The 16,697-nt window shown below is 46.8% G+C and overlaps 1 protein-coding gene across 2 annotated transcripts in view; it reads right to left on the reverse strand.

Moving 5' to 3' along the window:
- LOC144124972 (alpha-2-macroglobulin-like protein 1) overlaps positions 1–13,777 on the reverse strand; it is a 29,646-nt gene extending 15,869 nt beyond the window's left edge. Inside the window, exons 1-9 of one of the 2 annotated variants that reach the window (XM_077657965.1) lie at positions 13,342–13,777; positions 4,670–4,767; positions 3,509–3,687; positions 2,960–3,151; positions 1,738–1,793; positions 1,462–1,531; positions 1,269–1,382; positions 900–984; positions 258–363 (exon numbers count right to left, since the gene is read on the reverse strand). In XM_077657965.1, coding sequence (XP_077514091.1) covers positions 258–363; positions 900–984; positions 1,269–1,382; positions 1,462–1,531; positions 1,738–1,793; positions 2,960–3,151; positions 3,509–3,687; positions 4,670–4,749 — 882 coding nt within the window. In that variant the 5' untranslated portion in view covers positions 4,750–4,767; positions 13,342–13,777. Of the gene's footprint in view, positions 1–257; positions 364–899; positions 985–1,268; positions 1,383–1,461; positions 1,532–1,737; positions 1,794–2,959; positions 3,152–3,508; positions 3,688–4,669; positions 4,768–5,281; positions 5,724–13,341 lie in introns of those variants that run through there. The other variant, XM_077657966.1, reaches the window with a different exon arrangement.
- Positions 13,778–16,697: the final 2,920 nt, after the last annotated feature.

The raw sequence follows: 16,697 nt of genomic DNA on the forward strand, positions 1-16,697 counted from the left end.
TAGCGCTGTTCGGGCAAGTTGCCCCTATGATGGGAATTCTTCAACAAGCATGCGCAAGTGCCGGCACGATTGATATGCGTCCATGGCAGCTCCATGCCAAATGCTAAAAAGTAGTGGGCACCGACTAGTGCCCATAACATGTGCAAATGTCGGAGGGGACTACAACGCATTGGGTAGTGGTTGGTCGTGCGCGTAGTATGGAGAGCGATACGGATTGCGCACAAGCACGGATACGAAACAAAGGATTGATCGAGTACCTCAGCGACGCGAAGGATGACTGGCTTCTGGCGCACTGGGTAGTAGTAGTTGAAGGGAGATGTGTAGATTTGCACAGTGCCCTTGACATCTTCGCCATAGGTATACCTGCAATGAAGAAAGGCATGAAGGGATTATGTGATGGTTGTGTGATGAGTGGTCTGCATGAGGTCGAGCCCACAGTCGCAATGTGCAGGCGCGGAAGCGAGGAATACGGGCTCAGGAAACTAAGGAAAAGACTGGAAACCGCAGAGAGGAGTTCTGTATTAGAATCGGGAACAATGACACCAGAGTCGCGCAGCAGTTTTTAAATTTGAGTGGTGCGAACGTCCGCTATTGTTCCTCGCAACGTTAGGCGATAATAAATTGCTATACAATTAATCGAGCGAAAAATAAAGGGTGAAAAAATAACAGAAATACAAGCTGCGATTACATCAAGGAAAACACTGTTAGGCAGTAACGGTAGAGTGGGTTGCAAACGAGATTCGTGTGAATATGCAGTATTGAACATTATGACCACGACAAGGAAGAATTTGTCAGGGCTCAGCTATTTTGGACTTCACTGCTGGGGATGACAATGGTCCATATTGGTCTGATTGCAGATCCTAATGGACTCTGACCGTAGAAGACAGAAGTACGCTTACTTGGCGCAGACAGTGTACAGCACAGTAGGGTTTGTGACGACGTCGTTGGTGTCAGGAGTGATGGTAACGGAGAACTTTGGCAGCACTGAAAAGAAACATTCAAATAACATCAGTAAAAAGCAAGGGACCGTTATTAGGCACGTGTCGTTCTTATCACCCTGAAGTGGCGAGTCGTGGCGATAGGTATGCAAAGTGAACGGGACTTAATACAATGCAAATCGCACTGATGAAGGGGATATGCAAACTAGATTTCGTTCAGCGAGGCAGCTTACAAAACATGTCTGAAGCTTGAATCTTTATCCGCAAGTAACCCAGTGCAGAAACTGGCGTCACTAGATTCATGCCCTTCTTGCCGTCAACGGGGCTTACCGTAGTCCTGAACTTGGAAGGTTGCCGAACCGGAGTTTGTGCCTGCCGACACGCTGATCGTCCACGTGCCTTCGTCGGTAATGGCAAGGAGGTCGTAGGAGCCTTGAAGGAGGCCTGCGAAATGCAGACACGCGTTAGTGTAACGGGCGAAAACGGGCCCAGGGTTCGCGAGATTGGCTAACAACTGGCGTACCGTCGGTGAAGTTGACGTACTGCTGCTGGAACAAGAGCTGGCCATACGGGTTCGTGATGGTAATGTTGGCCTGCGAGAGGAGGGAAAGTTCAGATTGCGAACGGAACGTCCCTATGGGAAAAAGGCGTAGCGTTGTGTTTATGGGGATGAGGCTGCTGAAAATGCAGCATTAGAATGCGTGATGAACAAAAGAATGTCGGTATCGAAACAACGGAAGTGTAAAATATGCCGATCGAAATGTGGGAGCGCGTAGTAGCGCACATGGAGTGAACTCACCAGCTGATTCGTCACGGGGAGGAGGTTGTTGTCAAGCAGCAGTATTCGGTAGTTCACTGCAAAGAACAGGTTGCAGTAACAGTGAAGCTCATTTATGGGCTGGGAAGAAGAAAAAAGTATTTCGTGTAAACGCCGGCGAAGAGGTAGCAATCTTTCTATCGAGCGGAAGAGAAAGGAAGGAAATACAATACGAGCACAAGCTTAAGTGTACAGTCGTCCCTTTAGAAGAAATTTTCCTTTGTGTGAAAAGAAAGTAGCCGGAGAAGAGTGAGAAGTACTTGCGGCGGGGGGGGGGGGGGGGGGGATGAAGCACGGCGCATGAAGTGATAAAGAGAACTGACAGAACTGAGCAACCTTTTATTAAATCTTTCTGTCAGTCTGAAGAGCAGAAAGAAGTGGACCGTGGTGCATTTAAGAGCACGGTTTGAGTCTTCAGCCTAGCAAAAAAAAAAGGCATCACGGCAGGTTTACTATAGTCGCACGAAGGCTAAGAACGAGGAGGCAAAATACTCACGACCCTCCAAGCAATGTCAGCGACCGACTAACCGCGGCGACAGTCTCATTAAACGCGGCGACATGAAAATCGGCTTACGCCATCGGCTGCGGGCACCTGCCGCTTGGTTCTCTAACAGTTTTAGACTATAGCACGCCTTGTTCAGGAGAGTTCCCAGACGAAAAGTTCAGCCATTTGACTGTGCCTAATATGTGGCAAGTGCAACGTGTGCGCGCACCTGTACATGTCTAACAGGGCTGCTGTTAAACAAAGGCATTCTGGAATAACACCAGTTCTAGCAAGCGAGAGCAGCGCCTGCAAGTAGCAATGCAATGCGACTTATTGCCGAAACCAACATGCACAATCCCGCGATGGAGGAAACTTAACGAGTCGAGCGTAGAGAGTATGAGATTAGTGCAGCGGCAAGAAGTTGCAGTCCCACCTGGTGAACGGGGGAATCATTAAACGCACGTTTACCCTGGCGTTGGGTAACCTCCAAGCCGTCTGCGTTGAAAAGATACCACGTGACAAGAAGGAACACAAGGTTGGCTACGATTTCAAGAGGGACATCACTAAGGGGCGGGAAGAAATGGCGACAGTGCAGTATGGCAAGCTCTAGTAAAGTTGAAGGGTACAAATGGATTGGTACGTAGAAAAGGCTGAGGGGGTAAGCTGCGTAAAGAGCCAGACTGGGACAGGAGCTTTGACCGAGAGGAGATGAGTGAATACCTGTGCTTCCTTGACGGTACATGGGCTTATCCGTCTGTACAACGACGTTGACATTGGTAACGTATTCCAGTTGAACAGACGATCTGTTTTGGAATTGGTCGCTGCCGAATTGTCCGGTCACATCGAGGTACAGGTTGTAGAAGACGCTGGGGCTCAGGTCGGGAACGTGGAACAGCAGCTCGGCGTCGATGCCTGCGGAAAATAATGAGGGGCAGGATGAAGAAAGAGCATATGTGAGCACAACCTAGGAAATCAATGTTTCGCAGGCGAAGCTGAGGCAAACCTCGCAAGAGTAACGATGAAAACACCGCGGCTCAAGCATAAGGGGAGCTTTGAAGCATGTTCTGTCTGCATAGGAGGGCATTTGGGAAAACTGAACGCTATTCAGACTAGAAGAGCCGCACGACGTGCATTCCGGCTCCGCCTAGAGTGAATGTGGAAAGAATTGAGCCTAACTGAAGGACAAATGGATGCTGCCATGGGAGTCTAGGCAAAATGCTAGTGGTCACACAAGTCGCAAGCAAACATAGGAGAGAGTAGAGTGCTCACCATCTGCGCCGATGTCATACGTCCGACTTGCCAGCACTGTGCTGTTCTCGTTGATTCCAACCCGAGTGCCCCACAGATCTACTTTCAGTTGTCCCGCCGACGCCGGGTTGGTCACCACAGCGGTGATCTTGATGTCGGTATTGGGAGTCAAGAATCCGGGTGCAGTCACAAGGTACTCGCTGTACGAGAGGATAATAGTAACTTGGTGAATGGCGTATGGGCGGAGAGAAGAACAGGTTGGAACAGCGACCGATTTGCGGGACGCGTCTGTTACGTGAGTGCCGTATAAAGAGAAATGATGTTCGTTCCGCAGAAACATTCGCGAGGCAGGCACTTTTTTTCCTCCAGACAAAATCGTAATACATGTACGTAGTACACAATTGCAGCCGACCTCGTGGGTATTAGCATAGATAGGTGACGGTGGCGACACCGTGAACAGAACTGGCCGTCCAATTGAGTAGAATGGAAAGTTGGGCGAGTTGGTATGCGTTCATTTTGAGAGGAAAAAACAGCGCGAAAGGGACGGCTCGTCCGTGTGGTTTCCTTCTTTGTCTTCCGTCCCTTTCGCGCTGTTTTTTCCTCCCAAAATGTCCAATTGAGTGCACTAAATGAGCAGCGAATGCCATTAAATGCAGTTTCCCTTCTAGGCGGCTGGTAATGATCAAATAGGGGAGGTTGTAGCGGTGGTGTTGTTGGGAAATCGTAACAGGGAAAGCCAGCGGACGTCTGAGAGACTGATACCAGGGTCGGCATCATATGTAGGCACAAAGACTTAGACAGCGCACAAATTGTGAACCAACACTCTGTCTGCCTACTTGAAACACAGATACATACAGTAAGAAAATGCAGAGTTAAAGCAAGCGTAGTGTGCAAATTCTGTGAAACTGATCTCCACACGATACACGTACTTCAGGCAGCGACGGCGTTCGCGTCAAGACGTTAAATCATGCCGTGCTCACTTGCAGCAAGCGCATTCAGTTGCGTGGCTACTAATTGATTACGGCTGTTGCATTTGAAGTCCGTAACCTCGAGATATGCTTTAAAAAAGGCTTTTACGGCTTTTTCAAAAGTCGCATTCATCGTAGATGAGCATTCGCGTGTTGACCATGAAGCGCACACGTTAGAATTGGAATGAAGGAAGCAACGAGGGCAGGTGCTTACATAGAGGCGGCGGTGGGCGTTGTTCCCAGCGCGACCACAGCTGCCAGCAGTAGCAGCTGGTGCGTCCAACCAGACGCCATGGTGGGGACTTATGGCACCTGCGGTAAATAGAAAGGGGGGGGGGGAAATGACTGGCGGACCTCAACTGTGTGAAAGCATCAAGGTTTCGATATAACAGCCACGCAACGCGGGTCGCACGCACTTAAAAAAAAGCATAATTCAATTGCAGGTTCCAAGAATACGATAGGATGAAAGGCGGCCCGAAGCAAAGTGATTGGCTGGCTGTAAAGGATACAAAATTGGCATGTTTCCAAAAAAAAAAGACCAGCGCACAATGCCAGTAAGAAACAGAATGGTAGACAATGCAATTGGCTCGGAAAACGCAAGACATTTAAATGCCTGTACTTGACAACCATTATGAAGTAGAAAAAAAAACTGCATGGCAGAACAAGAGCTGTCAAAAGAGAATCTACTTTAAAATGAAATAAATTACGTTGCTTTTGCGGAAATGAAAAACGCAGTAACAGCCACACTTCCCGGTAGATTTCACCGATGCACCGTTTTGTTCTTTACACTATTCTCTCGGCGGGGATCAATCCGACGGATGCTTACCGTTTCCACTAGCAGCGGTCGATCACCGTAGCAAAGCCAACGGCCTACGCAAGCACCGATGCCACCGGAGTGCGACCACAGAGCCACGCTACAATCCTCACACGCGCGGGCCACAGAGTGAAGGGGATAGCCCGATGCTCGCCTATTTCTACACGGTCGAGCGCTTATCGCTCGTACATCTGATGCTTTCCGTATCCGGGCGAAAGAACTGCCACCACCCCTTGCGCAACGCTCCGTGCGCAGTCGGGCGAGATGCGGCGCTGCCAGAAAACACAACCCACAGTAACCACGTGTTGCATTCGGCGCAAGGGTGACTCGTCGCGTATCGAGGAAAAAACGGCCTCGGTGCGCGGTTCATGTGTTTGTCGCCACTCCGGGAAACGGTATCGCGCGCTTAGTTTCGCAACCCGACCGCTGTGGCTTTGTGTTCACCGCGCTGCTCCCGCGCGTCATGTGAAGCCCGTTTTTGTTCCACTTCCTCCGTCATCACGTATTTCCTTTTTATTTTTTTCTTCGGGATACCATTTATTTTTGCTGGCACATATAAAGCGGTGTTAGTAATGGGCTTCGCCATTCAGGATGCGGAACGGCTGTTCGTTGCGCCCTCCCGGTGCAACCATTCCGTGCACGAGTCAAACTCACTCCGAGAAGAGACACTAGTTTCGACGAGAAAACACGGCTTCTACGTACGCGCCGCTGGCTCAGCCGAGCAAGCAGGTGCAAGAATAGCACCCTCAAGTGTATTCGATGTCAAGCGTTCGCTATACACAGAGTAACTTGCCAGCTTCTTTCTCACTTAACCTTGCCCCTCCGTTCAAGGACGATGGATACAGAACTTGTCTTCGTTCGGGTGACTTCCGGCGTGGATTTTCATATAATCACTGTTTATTTGGATGGTACAGCAAGCACGGAAACACTTAGAGCACGGTCGTCCACGGTCGGCGTGAATAATAAAGCAGTTTGGCAGAAGCCCATCGCGTTGAGCACAAACGGGCTTAAGAAGTCAGCGTATTACTAATGCGTGCTCGTACGCGAACATCCGTAAGACATAATGGTAGTCATGCTGTGGCGTCCTCCGAGGTTAGAGAGCCTACTAATGGAACAAATTAGCGGTTGCCAGTGAACTGATCACGAAACTTTGTGAAGTGCTGTTTCATCCCGCTAGGCGTAATGATGATTGGCCTTGTGCCACGCGCCGTGCTCAGGAGTTTCTTACACGTGTCAAGGCAATTGCGTGACATCTCACGGAGAAGACGCCTGTTATGACGGGCTCGCCGCATCCAGAAAGGTCGTGAACGTATAGTCCTTCCTTCTCCTATTTGTAGCCTCCATAAGGAACGTTGTTACATGAATAACAACGGCAACGATTGCTTTTAAGCTAGCTGGCACTATTCTTAGCACGACGGAGCCGCCGCGGTGGCTGAGTGGTTATGGCGCTCGGCTGCTGGCCCGAAAGTCGCGGGTTCGATCCCGGCCGCGGCGGTCGAATTTCGATGGAGGCGAAATTCTAGAGGCCCGTGTGCTGTGCGATGTCAGTGCACGTTAAAGAACCCCAGGTGGCCGAAATTTCCGGAGCCCTTCACTATGGCGTCCCTCATAGCCGTAGTCGCTTTGGGACGTTAAACCCCAATAAACCATCTTATCACGACGTAACGTAGATGCCTCGTCAAAGAGGCATTAGATAGTACTGTGCCGGAAAATAACGCAGAGGCTTTGCCACTCCGGTTGCTTTGTAGAAATTGTGCAAAGCTATGCGAGATATCCTTCTCAGTGTCCTTTATTGTTTCCCTTTCCTTCACTTTAGGCGAAATAAAGAAAATAGCGCAGGAAGTTTAGTAAAGATTAATTCGCACTCTGCACTCTTAACTTACACCAAATGTACAGCGCGCCTCTCCGAATCATTAGCTTGGTGAAGCCTTCAACTATCACGCCTGCAACGTTTCTCGTCCCACTGCCAATGACCCACTTTGCATACGACCTCGCAACTGACACTGCTCCTGTCGGCGCGCGCGATTTCCTCGAAGACTCGCCGAGCCCGGCGAGGTCGAGACACTGGATATCCGCCGTCAGCGTCTGCACGGGAAACCCGCGGGCGCGAAGTTTCTTATCGCCGGCGAGCCCGCCCCACGCCTGGGCTTCTATACCATCCGCCACCTGAAGCGGCAAAGATTAGCCCATCCGCGGCATTCGCCGTGTTGTGTCTACGATGTTAGGCGTCGGTGCAGGCCCTACTATACACACTCCCCCTCCGCTGCGCCGCCGAAAACACGCTTGCTTCGCGAAGGTCGCAGCGACAGCACGTGCGAACAATCTGCGCCGGAAACCTGCTTGCTACTATACTACACGCCTTTCAAGCGCCGTCAATGCTGCGGCTCGTCAGAGGAGCGTAAAGATCGCGAACGTTGCGCCAAGCTATCTGTGCGCAGTTGGTTTTTCGATCTGCATTACGCGCGTATGGAATTGCCTCTTTTTTAGATGATACGCGAGGGATTTTTCAATAATTTTAGCCCTCTGAACTGTACCGCTTTGATTATTTTGACTTTAGAATAAGGAACTTCAGTTTCTTGCTGGTAACTATGACAGGTGCCTAAGTAAGACTAATACTAAACGGATACTCCGGAGGCCATTTTTGGAGGACCGACGACATCTTCGCGCCTCAAGTTTTTGCGCAGTATTTACGATTTCCAAAACGTTTCAGACCAACATCAAGACATGAAACCACTCACACACATGTCACCGAGGACAAATTATGTCTTTAAAGCCAAAGGGTTTTCATTTAGGAGTGATACTTTTGGTCATTCCTTCCCTGTTTGAATAATCGGTCAGTGGAATCTTTTATCGCCTGACATTGTTTGAACGTCATGAAGCAATTACTTTTCCACGCGTTGAGTGCGTAATTAAGAAGCGTGTGTACTCATGTTTTTTGTTGGTCTAATACGTACATTGTGCATTCAGGTGTTCTTGCCGTCAAGGCGGTAAGCAAATAAAATTGAGCAAATGAAAATAAATAAAATATTTGATGCAGAAGAATTATATTGACAATTAATTCTGGAGAGCCTTTTTCTCCAGGAGCAGATCTCTTTCCACTATAGCCCACACCCACGGAGATGCCATAGACTATGTATATTGTCTAGTCTATGCACTGTAGTCTATGTATGCCGACGCAGAAGAGTAAGGTCGTCTGTCGACGACACAACGTAGCAGTGCTTTGGCGACCTTTTCATAGGGACGCGAGGTGCGTACCCTTCACATGTTTTGTTACCTTCGGAAGTTATTTGAAGTCTGATGGCGTTAAGTCGGGGTTGTAAATTTTATGAGGCATAACAGCCACCGAAATTTTTTAACAGTGGCATCCAAGAGTAGTTAGTGCACTGGTAGCGAAAGTGCAATTAGGTTGCTGGCGACTGTATCGGTGGAAGGGGAATATTCAAGAATTTCATTTAAATGTTTTGTTTATTGGTTTTATGGGGTTTAGCGTTACAAAGTGACTCAGGCTGTGAGGGACGCTGTAATTGAAGGCTCCGGATAATTTCAACCACCTGTGGTTCTTTAACGCTTTCTAACACAGCACAGTAGACGGGCATCTAGGCTTTCGCCTCCATGGAAGTGCGACCGCCGCAGGCGGGATTCGAACCCGCGTCTTTCGTCATTTAAATGTAACATCTCTATTAAAACCTTGCAGCCGAGTACAGAAGACTATTTGAACGTTTTTCGTTAAAATACAAGATATTCAAAGTTTGGTTTGGAGACCTTTTAAAAACAACAAACGACGAGCAGTACATGAACAGCTTTTTTTTGCGTAGGTTAAGCGGCCAGGTGGACGCAAAGTAACAAGCTTACTATATCAGCCAATCTCCTAGTTAACCACAACCGTTTAATAAACTTTTCTGTCTAGTCCCTCCAGCTTCCGTGCATTTTTATACTGCAAGCGTAAAATTGACTCATGAATGTCAGCCTAGAAATTTCCGACACGGTCTCCGGGAATACGCATGCTGGTATGTGGCGATCGGCGTCTGGTTTCTCTGTCGTGGGACGCAGCTATTGCGCACAGGGTTTCTTTTTTTCTTCAATTTCGCTAGCCGAGAATGAAAGGGGAGCAGTAACCAGCTTCACCGGTTGCTTTAATAAGCCGTTGACGAAAAGTCATTTGCGACAGCTACATCATTGCGGGGAAGAGCCTCGCCACAGTCTTGTGCGCGCATGAATAGTCTTGAAATACGCCCGAGTCTCTTGTAAAAATTAAATACAATGGCCACGACTCACAAGTTAATTTACGAATTTTGCTTAGTGACGACGACAATTAGCCCCCTACTTTGTGTTCGTCCGGTCGCATACACTACTTTTGAAAACAGGCAACGTGATTTAGGAGAATAATGACTCCGTTATTACATATCGTTAGCTTGGAACAATTTACGATGGCCTAATTTAGAACCTCTGCTTAAATATAAGTCGGTGTGGCTTATCTGTTTCCGATTAATTCAGCGAGAAGTGCGAATGAATGGACTAGCTCACGAAATAAAAAGGAATCGAACTTTGTCATCCTTTTCTCTTAAACTAGACGGCTGTCTTGTGTTCAAAGATTTTGGCGACAGCAGGCCAATGAGGCTACTGTTATGACGCGACATAAGTGATATAGAGGACGAAGTACCTAAATTTGGGACAGGCGGCGCGCACTTAAGTGGCAGCAAGTCCAATAGACGAAGGACGGTGAGGAGGAGTGCACACATAGACAGTTAGTCCAGTCGACTAACTGTCCCTTCGATTTGCTTCAGTAAAGCACAGTTGATGGTCCGAGAGAGTTAGTCCAGTCGTCATATGTATGCCTCCCTTTTCTCAATTTTCGTCCATCTGACTCGTCTACTCCTAAGATATAACACAAATAGAGAGCTTCCAGAATTCCACTCTTCTTTCCGCAACTCCCTCTTTTATACGTATCGCAATCTGCTGCTCTCCCGTGTCGACAAAACAAAGAGTTTTGCCAAAAAACAAAACAAAAACATAAATGATGTTTCTCGTAGGCTGTGAGGTCTGTTAATTTATCTTCATCTTGTTTCTGCCGGTTCGCACCTGCCACGTGATTTGCTTGCATATCCCGGGACTAGAAAAAGAGGGTCTGCTAACCTCGCTACAGTGTCATTAGTTATATTTTCCATTATTTCTTCCTTTCTGTACAAACCCAGCCCGAGTCGGTTGTTTCCTCTCCCCGCTTCTTTCCCTGTCCCTTTCAACTTATGAAGCGAACACGTGCTCCTGCTCTGCATGTATTGCTGCACGGTTGGCGAACAGATGTGCGAAAGGGAATCGACCCAGCTTCCTTCTTCACCAGCCTCCACTCGTACGGAACAGCATTCAATGGCTTCGACACGTGTCTTTCTTATTTTTATCCACCAGCTGCGCCGGTGTTTCACGGAAAACAAGGTACTCGCCGACACCCATGTCACACGCAGTGACAGGACTTTGAGAGAAGCCTGCGCGTATGTATGCGGACCTGGACAGAAACAGGGCACGATTCTGCTTTACAACTATTTGTAGTGTTAAACTAGGCTGGATTGACAAAATGTCCGATTGAGATGAAATGCCGCTAGACAGTAAGCAGAAAGTGTGCTTAACTAAAACCGAGCGTTCAGGGTCATTTCGCCAAATATTAAATTAGGCAATACCAGGTGTATCAGGGAATGTGATACCTAATTTTTGAAAACAGGGTTTTTAAAGTAAAGAGAAGCTTTCTTTGGCACAATAGAGTTTAGACGGACGTCAGAAAACATTCATTATTACAGCGCAAAGACGGCACAGAACAAGAAGGGGACACAACAGCGCTGTTGTGTCCCCTTCTTGTTCTGTGCCGTCTTTGCGCTGTAATAATGAATGTAGGTAACCAACTCGCCCAAAATGTTGTATTATGTCAGAAAACAGCGAAACATGTTAACTAGTAAAGTGATTAACTAAATTTTAATAGTTAACTATTACTGATACCCACCTGACTGCAATTAAATATTTGTAGCCGGCCGTTAGTCACATCATTTTTTTTAGAATTTCGAACACCCGATTACCCTCGGCGCTGTGGCTCGACACAATATGGTTATTTCGACTCGTTAGATGCACTGCTAGGGGTTGCTATGCCTGCATGCTTTTCAAAAGCGCATGTATTTTGCCACGATGTAGCCAGATTTCGTCCAGCCACAGCTGCGAGGGTAATCGCATTTTAGAAGTTATAAAAACTGATTTGGCGGTTACTAACGGCCGGCTACAAATCTCTAATTCTAATCAGGCACCTCTCGGTAATAGCTAGAAAGTTAGCTATTAAAATTTAGTTAATAACTTTACTACTTAACATGAGTCGCTTGCTCTTTGACATCCGCCAACACTGGTATTACTATGCCGGAAAAGCTTCTCTTGAACTCAAAAACCCTATCTTTAAAAATTACTGATCACGTTCCCTGAAATACCTGGTGTATGCATTCCTGCATGCGTGCTGCTTTTTGTTTTTTGGCTGTTAATTACTGGTTTTTGAGGAAAGGAAATTGATGAATAACTTACTCTCATTTCGGAGGACACATCAACCGCGCCGTGAGGGAACGAAAAAAGGTTGGAGTGAAAGAACAAAGAGAAAAAAGTGCCGTAGTGGAGGGCTCCGGAATAATTTCGACTACCCGGGGATCTCTAACATGCAATGACACTGCACAGCACACGGGCGCCTTTTGCCTCCATCGAAAAGCGGCCGCCGCGGTCTGGTTCGATCCCGGGTACTGCGGCTGAGTAGCCCGAGCCACCGCGGCGGGTATGGGGTTGTTGCTCCATCCTATAATAGTGCTGAGCACTGTAAATTATGGTACACTAGTAAAATATTAACGCCAATCATCTCAAGGCTGTTCGCAAGGTCTAAGAAAAACAGGAATAATAATATAACTGATAGGATAATCGGCTTAAAATTTGATGTTTCGCAAAGTTGCGAATAAAAATGCCTTAGGCTCTCGACTGCAATGCTTATTTTTAAGTAATTAAGGTTGTTGCACTGGAGCATAGTATAATTTTGTAGCCGCATGCGACATGAGCTAATGATTTGTGGCCAGCTACCTGCACAGCTGTCAAGTCAGCGGAAGCCTCCAACATACGTTTGCCATAAAAGTGCCCCTTTCCTGACACACGCGAACCACGAAAACGCTAAAAATGAGCATAAGGTCAATGACAGTCGCTCAGTAGGAACGTGTCGCAGATTTGTAGACATTTTGCCCACATGTTTCCGGGGGATGTGGGATTAAACAACAAAGAAATGTATGCAGTGAACGCCCCTACCTACTTAATAAGTGCCGCAGAAATCCTAGTGGTTCGCTTCCTGACGCACTGGTGTAAGACTTTTTTTTTTTTCAACGGAAGATGGTATACCCGCAAAACGTATGCGATTCACCAAAGTTTCTGTTTTTTTTAGTGCAAAATAAGGCTCTAACCGGGCTTCTTCAATTGAAATATTGATCTTCCAAGCTGAAGAAAGCATTACTTTTAATGCTAGTAACACTTAATAAAACAAGTGGCAAGAAATATATTGCGCTATAACGTAAACTCTTAGCTTTGCATACAGCGGCGGAATTTGCGGATAGCGAGTCCTGTGAGAAGGAAATTCAGTTCGATGCTTTAGTTTTAAAGCATACAAGCGAAGTTCGGAAACTGGCTGCAGGAGACAAGGACATATTTACTTCGAGAGATGCTCACAGGATATATCCGACAAACCATGCCCTGTGCGGAAGGCGACGGAAGTGCCACGTTTTTACATTACGTGTGAACACCAAAAATGACCGAAACAAACGCGTTCTTTTGACGACTGAATAAAATGTTCGCAACGTACACATAGTGAACAACAGATCTCGGGCTTAGAGCTGCAAAGGATCCGCTCTATGAACTTTCAATGAACAAATAAAATGCCAATAAATAAATTAAATGACTAGAAAAAGTAAAAAAAAACAAGCAAACAGTAAGCATGAGCAGGCAAAGCAGAAAAATGCGGCACGGATATAACCTTGAGACAGGCGACAACAACAGAGTATGTTTTGTAGGCTCGCACAGACCTTTTTTTGCCGGGCGTGTGATTGAGTGGGGCCAAACCACGAAGCGCAAACAGACAGGGAGTTGTTGGCTGTACCGGGTTCCGACCTCGCCGTCAGGTGAATCCGCGCGTGCTCGAGTACGCACGCGCCGTGCTCGTCGCGACTGGACAGTTCGCGCTTGAACAAAAGCGAACAGCTCCGGGGGCTTTTTGAACGCCTTCGCTTTGCGTCTCCCGTTCGCCCGGCGGCCAATCAGGCGCGAGCGTTCCGCGGAAACGAGGAAAGGAGGAGGAAACAAAGATAAATCCCGACTCAACTCCCGGCTCAGACAGGATGAGTTGCTGTTTCTTTTTCCTTTTTCATCTTTTTTCACTCTTCTCTTTCCCATCCTTTTTTCTCTTCTGTGATTCCTCGGCTCGCCGCAGTCAGCGCAAACATTACGCGCCGCCGTGAAAGTGAGGTACCGGCAACGGGACCTTGATGGAGCAATGGCTGTTGGGACACCGAGCGAAAGAGGGGTGCAGAAAGAGAAAGAAAGAGAGAGAGTGGGAAAGTAGAGGCGTCATGGGCTGGTATGGAAACGAAGAGGGAAAAGAAATAAGAAAGAACGAAAAAAAGGCGACGGCTGCGGTTAGAGCGATTCCGCTATGCTCGCGCTGCGTGCGACACAGCGTCTACGAGGTCTTCAGCGCTCTCAAAACAGGGAGGGCAGAATCAGTATTCGCAAGACAATGTGCGCGGACTGTTCTTTGTGTTTTTACGCTGTCCCACATATGCCTGCGGGGACTGACTGCATGAGGGGAACTTTTTTTTTTTTAATTTCGACGCACACACCGAAAAAAACACTTCGTCAACAAACGGGTTCTGTATTCGCGTTAGAGGAGGGTGCTCAGTGACTCCATCATCGATAAAACGTGTCGTGAGCGACCGGATGAAAGCGGTTTGGGGGAAGCAATCCTTGACGTTTCCGTATTTATCGCAGGTCTGTCCGTAGACGGCAAGACCTTCCGTATGAGGAAATGAATGCATAAAAAGAGAAAGTCCTTGGTGGCGCCCAGTGATGCACAGTGGGATGAAAGTAATCAGTTATTCCGCGTTTAAACTGTGTGAAGGGGTGATACGCAGGCACCCTTTGTTTCTTACCTTTGCAGGCTGGCGAGTTAAGTCCGTGAAGTGCGACTTATTTAGAGTCTCAAAGATAAATCTGGTTAAAGTTGGTGGACCATTGCACTATTATACCTATTATAATCGCCTTTCAGAAAATAGGAACAAGCAAGTGAGGAAGTAACGGTAAGGGAATTTGCGCCAAGGATGAAACTTCAGCTGTGAAGTCAGTTTGCTTGCTTATATAAATGCAAAATCATAGTTCAAAGAGACATAATAAGGTTTCTGAAAAGGGCAAATATTCCTTCAAACGACATTAACTCCTATGGTTTTTGCCGCACGCTATTGCCACCTTCTCCTCCTGAATCATTTGCGTATGTGTCACTAGTTATTCTAGGTAAGAAAACCAGCAAACTAGTAGCACGCTGTAGTCACTCCGCTTGTTCTCGGTGTTAACACTTATGTCAGAGAGAGCGTCTGAGGGTCACCGGTTATTGATGCAGCCACGTCAAAAAGGAAACTTATGATGCAGATTACGAAGTGTGTACTTTACTTTCCCCATCCTGCACCCTCTCTTCTTAGAAAAGGAGAAGGCTCTTGACCTTAAGCGCGTAGAAAACACACGGACAAATATATAGACAAATGACCAACTACAGCCCAAACCCACACCTTACAGAGCGGAGCTTCTATTTCTGTGTGCGAAGAGCCGATTCTTTAGACTGAAAGTTTCTAGGGTGCACGTACCCAGCAATTCTGGACAAAATTGGTTTTGAACGGGAAACCGTTTATGAAGGCAATTTTTTCATGTACTGCGAGATATCATTATAACAGTCAATATACCCGCAGATCACATGACGGCAGTCATGCCTTTTTTTTTCTGTGAGCTTTCTTGCTATCGTAAAAATCGTACCCCGTTGTTTTTCTATGGCAGTCTCAACTGTTTGATGCGATCGATGGAAACGCTTTAAAAGAAAGATTTTGCAACATATCAGAAGAGTACACCATCACCTTAAGTATTTGCGTAACAGTATCTAGCAATTTTTCAATTTTCAAAATTTTTGTCCGAGAGTGTTGGACACGCACATGCAAGTACTATCGGTTTTTCATTCCTCGTAAACAAATGCACCATTTTCCTTTGGCCACAAGCGCGTATTGAGGTCTGAGTTCACATTTTGCAGCAATACTTCCAAGAAGCGTAAACCATATCGTCAGCTGTTTTCCAGTCTCTCTTCATATACGCGTAATCACTCCGCGCTGCGCTCAGATAACTTGTGCATAGAGGCAGTATTTATTCACCAAGAAAAAACGTACAGCTGCACGTACTTCTCTGGCTACACTGAAAGTAGATGTACGCCGCTGTGCCACGTTTTACTGCTAAGATAAAAGAACGTACGTCAGTGCTCATACAGTTTCGCATAGGTTTGATCCGCAGCTGCCTTCGAGTCGTAGGGACGAAACATAGTTGGAACTGGGTTTGCGTACTTAACTGGCGGATGACGGAGGGACAAGATAAAAAAGTTTTCTTTCCACGAGGCCCAAGCACAGCTAGTATGGTGAAAACCCAGGCGGCGAAGCATTACAACGCGGGTGAAAGCGCTTATTGTTCTTTCGCATCCGATGCCTTTACAGTCATGTTCTGTGCATTAAGTTAAAATTCCCTTAATTAGAATGCAAAATTCTTATTTATGAACTTTTTTCCCCTGAAACAGTTTGGGAAATTGAGTTATTTGAAAAGAAAAAAAACGAGAAAATTTGTGCTCTTAACATATCCTCAAAACCCAGGAAAATTCTTTTTTTCGGAAAATTTCACCCTTAAAATTCTCCAAATGAGAAAAATTCCCCGAATGGAATATTACTCTTCATTTGAAGTTTTTTCAAAAGTATAGAGTGCAGGGCGTCAGCTTGTCAGCTGAAGTGCGTGGCTGGTTATGCATTGCCAGCGCTGCAAATCTCCTTGAAGGTAATAGGTCTCGCCCTCAGTCCTTCGAAGTTTGAACTCTCACCGATGCAGCAAGGGCCCCACCGTATGGCTTAGAAAAAAATCCCCTTGAGTCTTTTATTTTTGTCTGTGCCTGTACATAGAATGCTGTTTTATTTTTCGAAATAAACCGGGCAAATATGAGAAGCAAATGTAAAATTTTAGCGATTCTCAAGACACACGCGTGCTTCATCGAAATGATGTGTTGCTATTCACACAATAAATGTATATCTATTCTAATGATTTACAAGTCCTCGCTCAGAACATTTAGCCATAGTCACTATACTGTGACATA

The sequence above is a fragment of the Amblyomma americanum genome, chromosome 3 (assembly GCF_052857255.1).
Source record: "Amblyomma americanum isolate KBUSLIRL-KWMA chromosome 3, ASM5285725v1, whole genome shotgun sequence".
NCBI classification, from domain to species: Eukaryota; Metazoa; Arthropoda; class Arachnida; order Ixodida; family Ixodidae; genus Amblyomma; species Amblyomma americanum.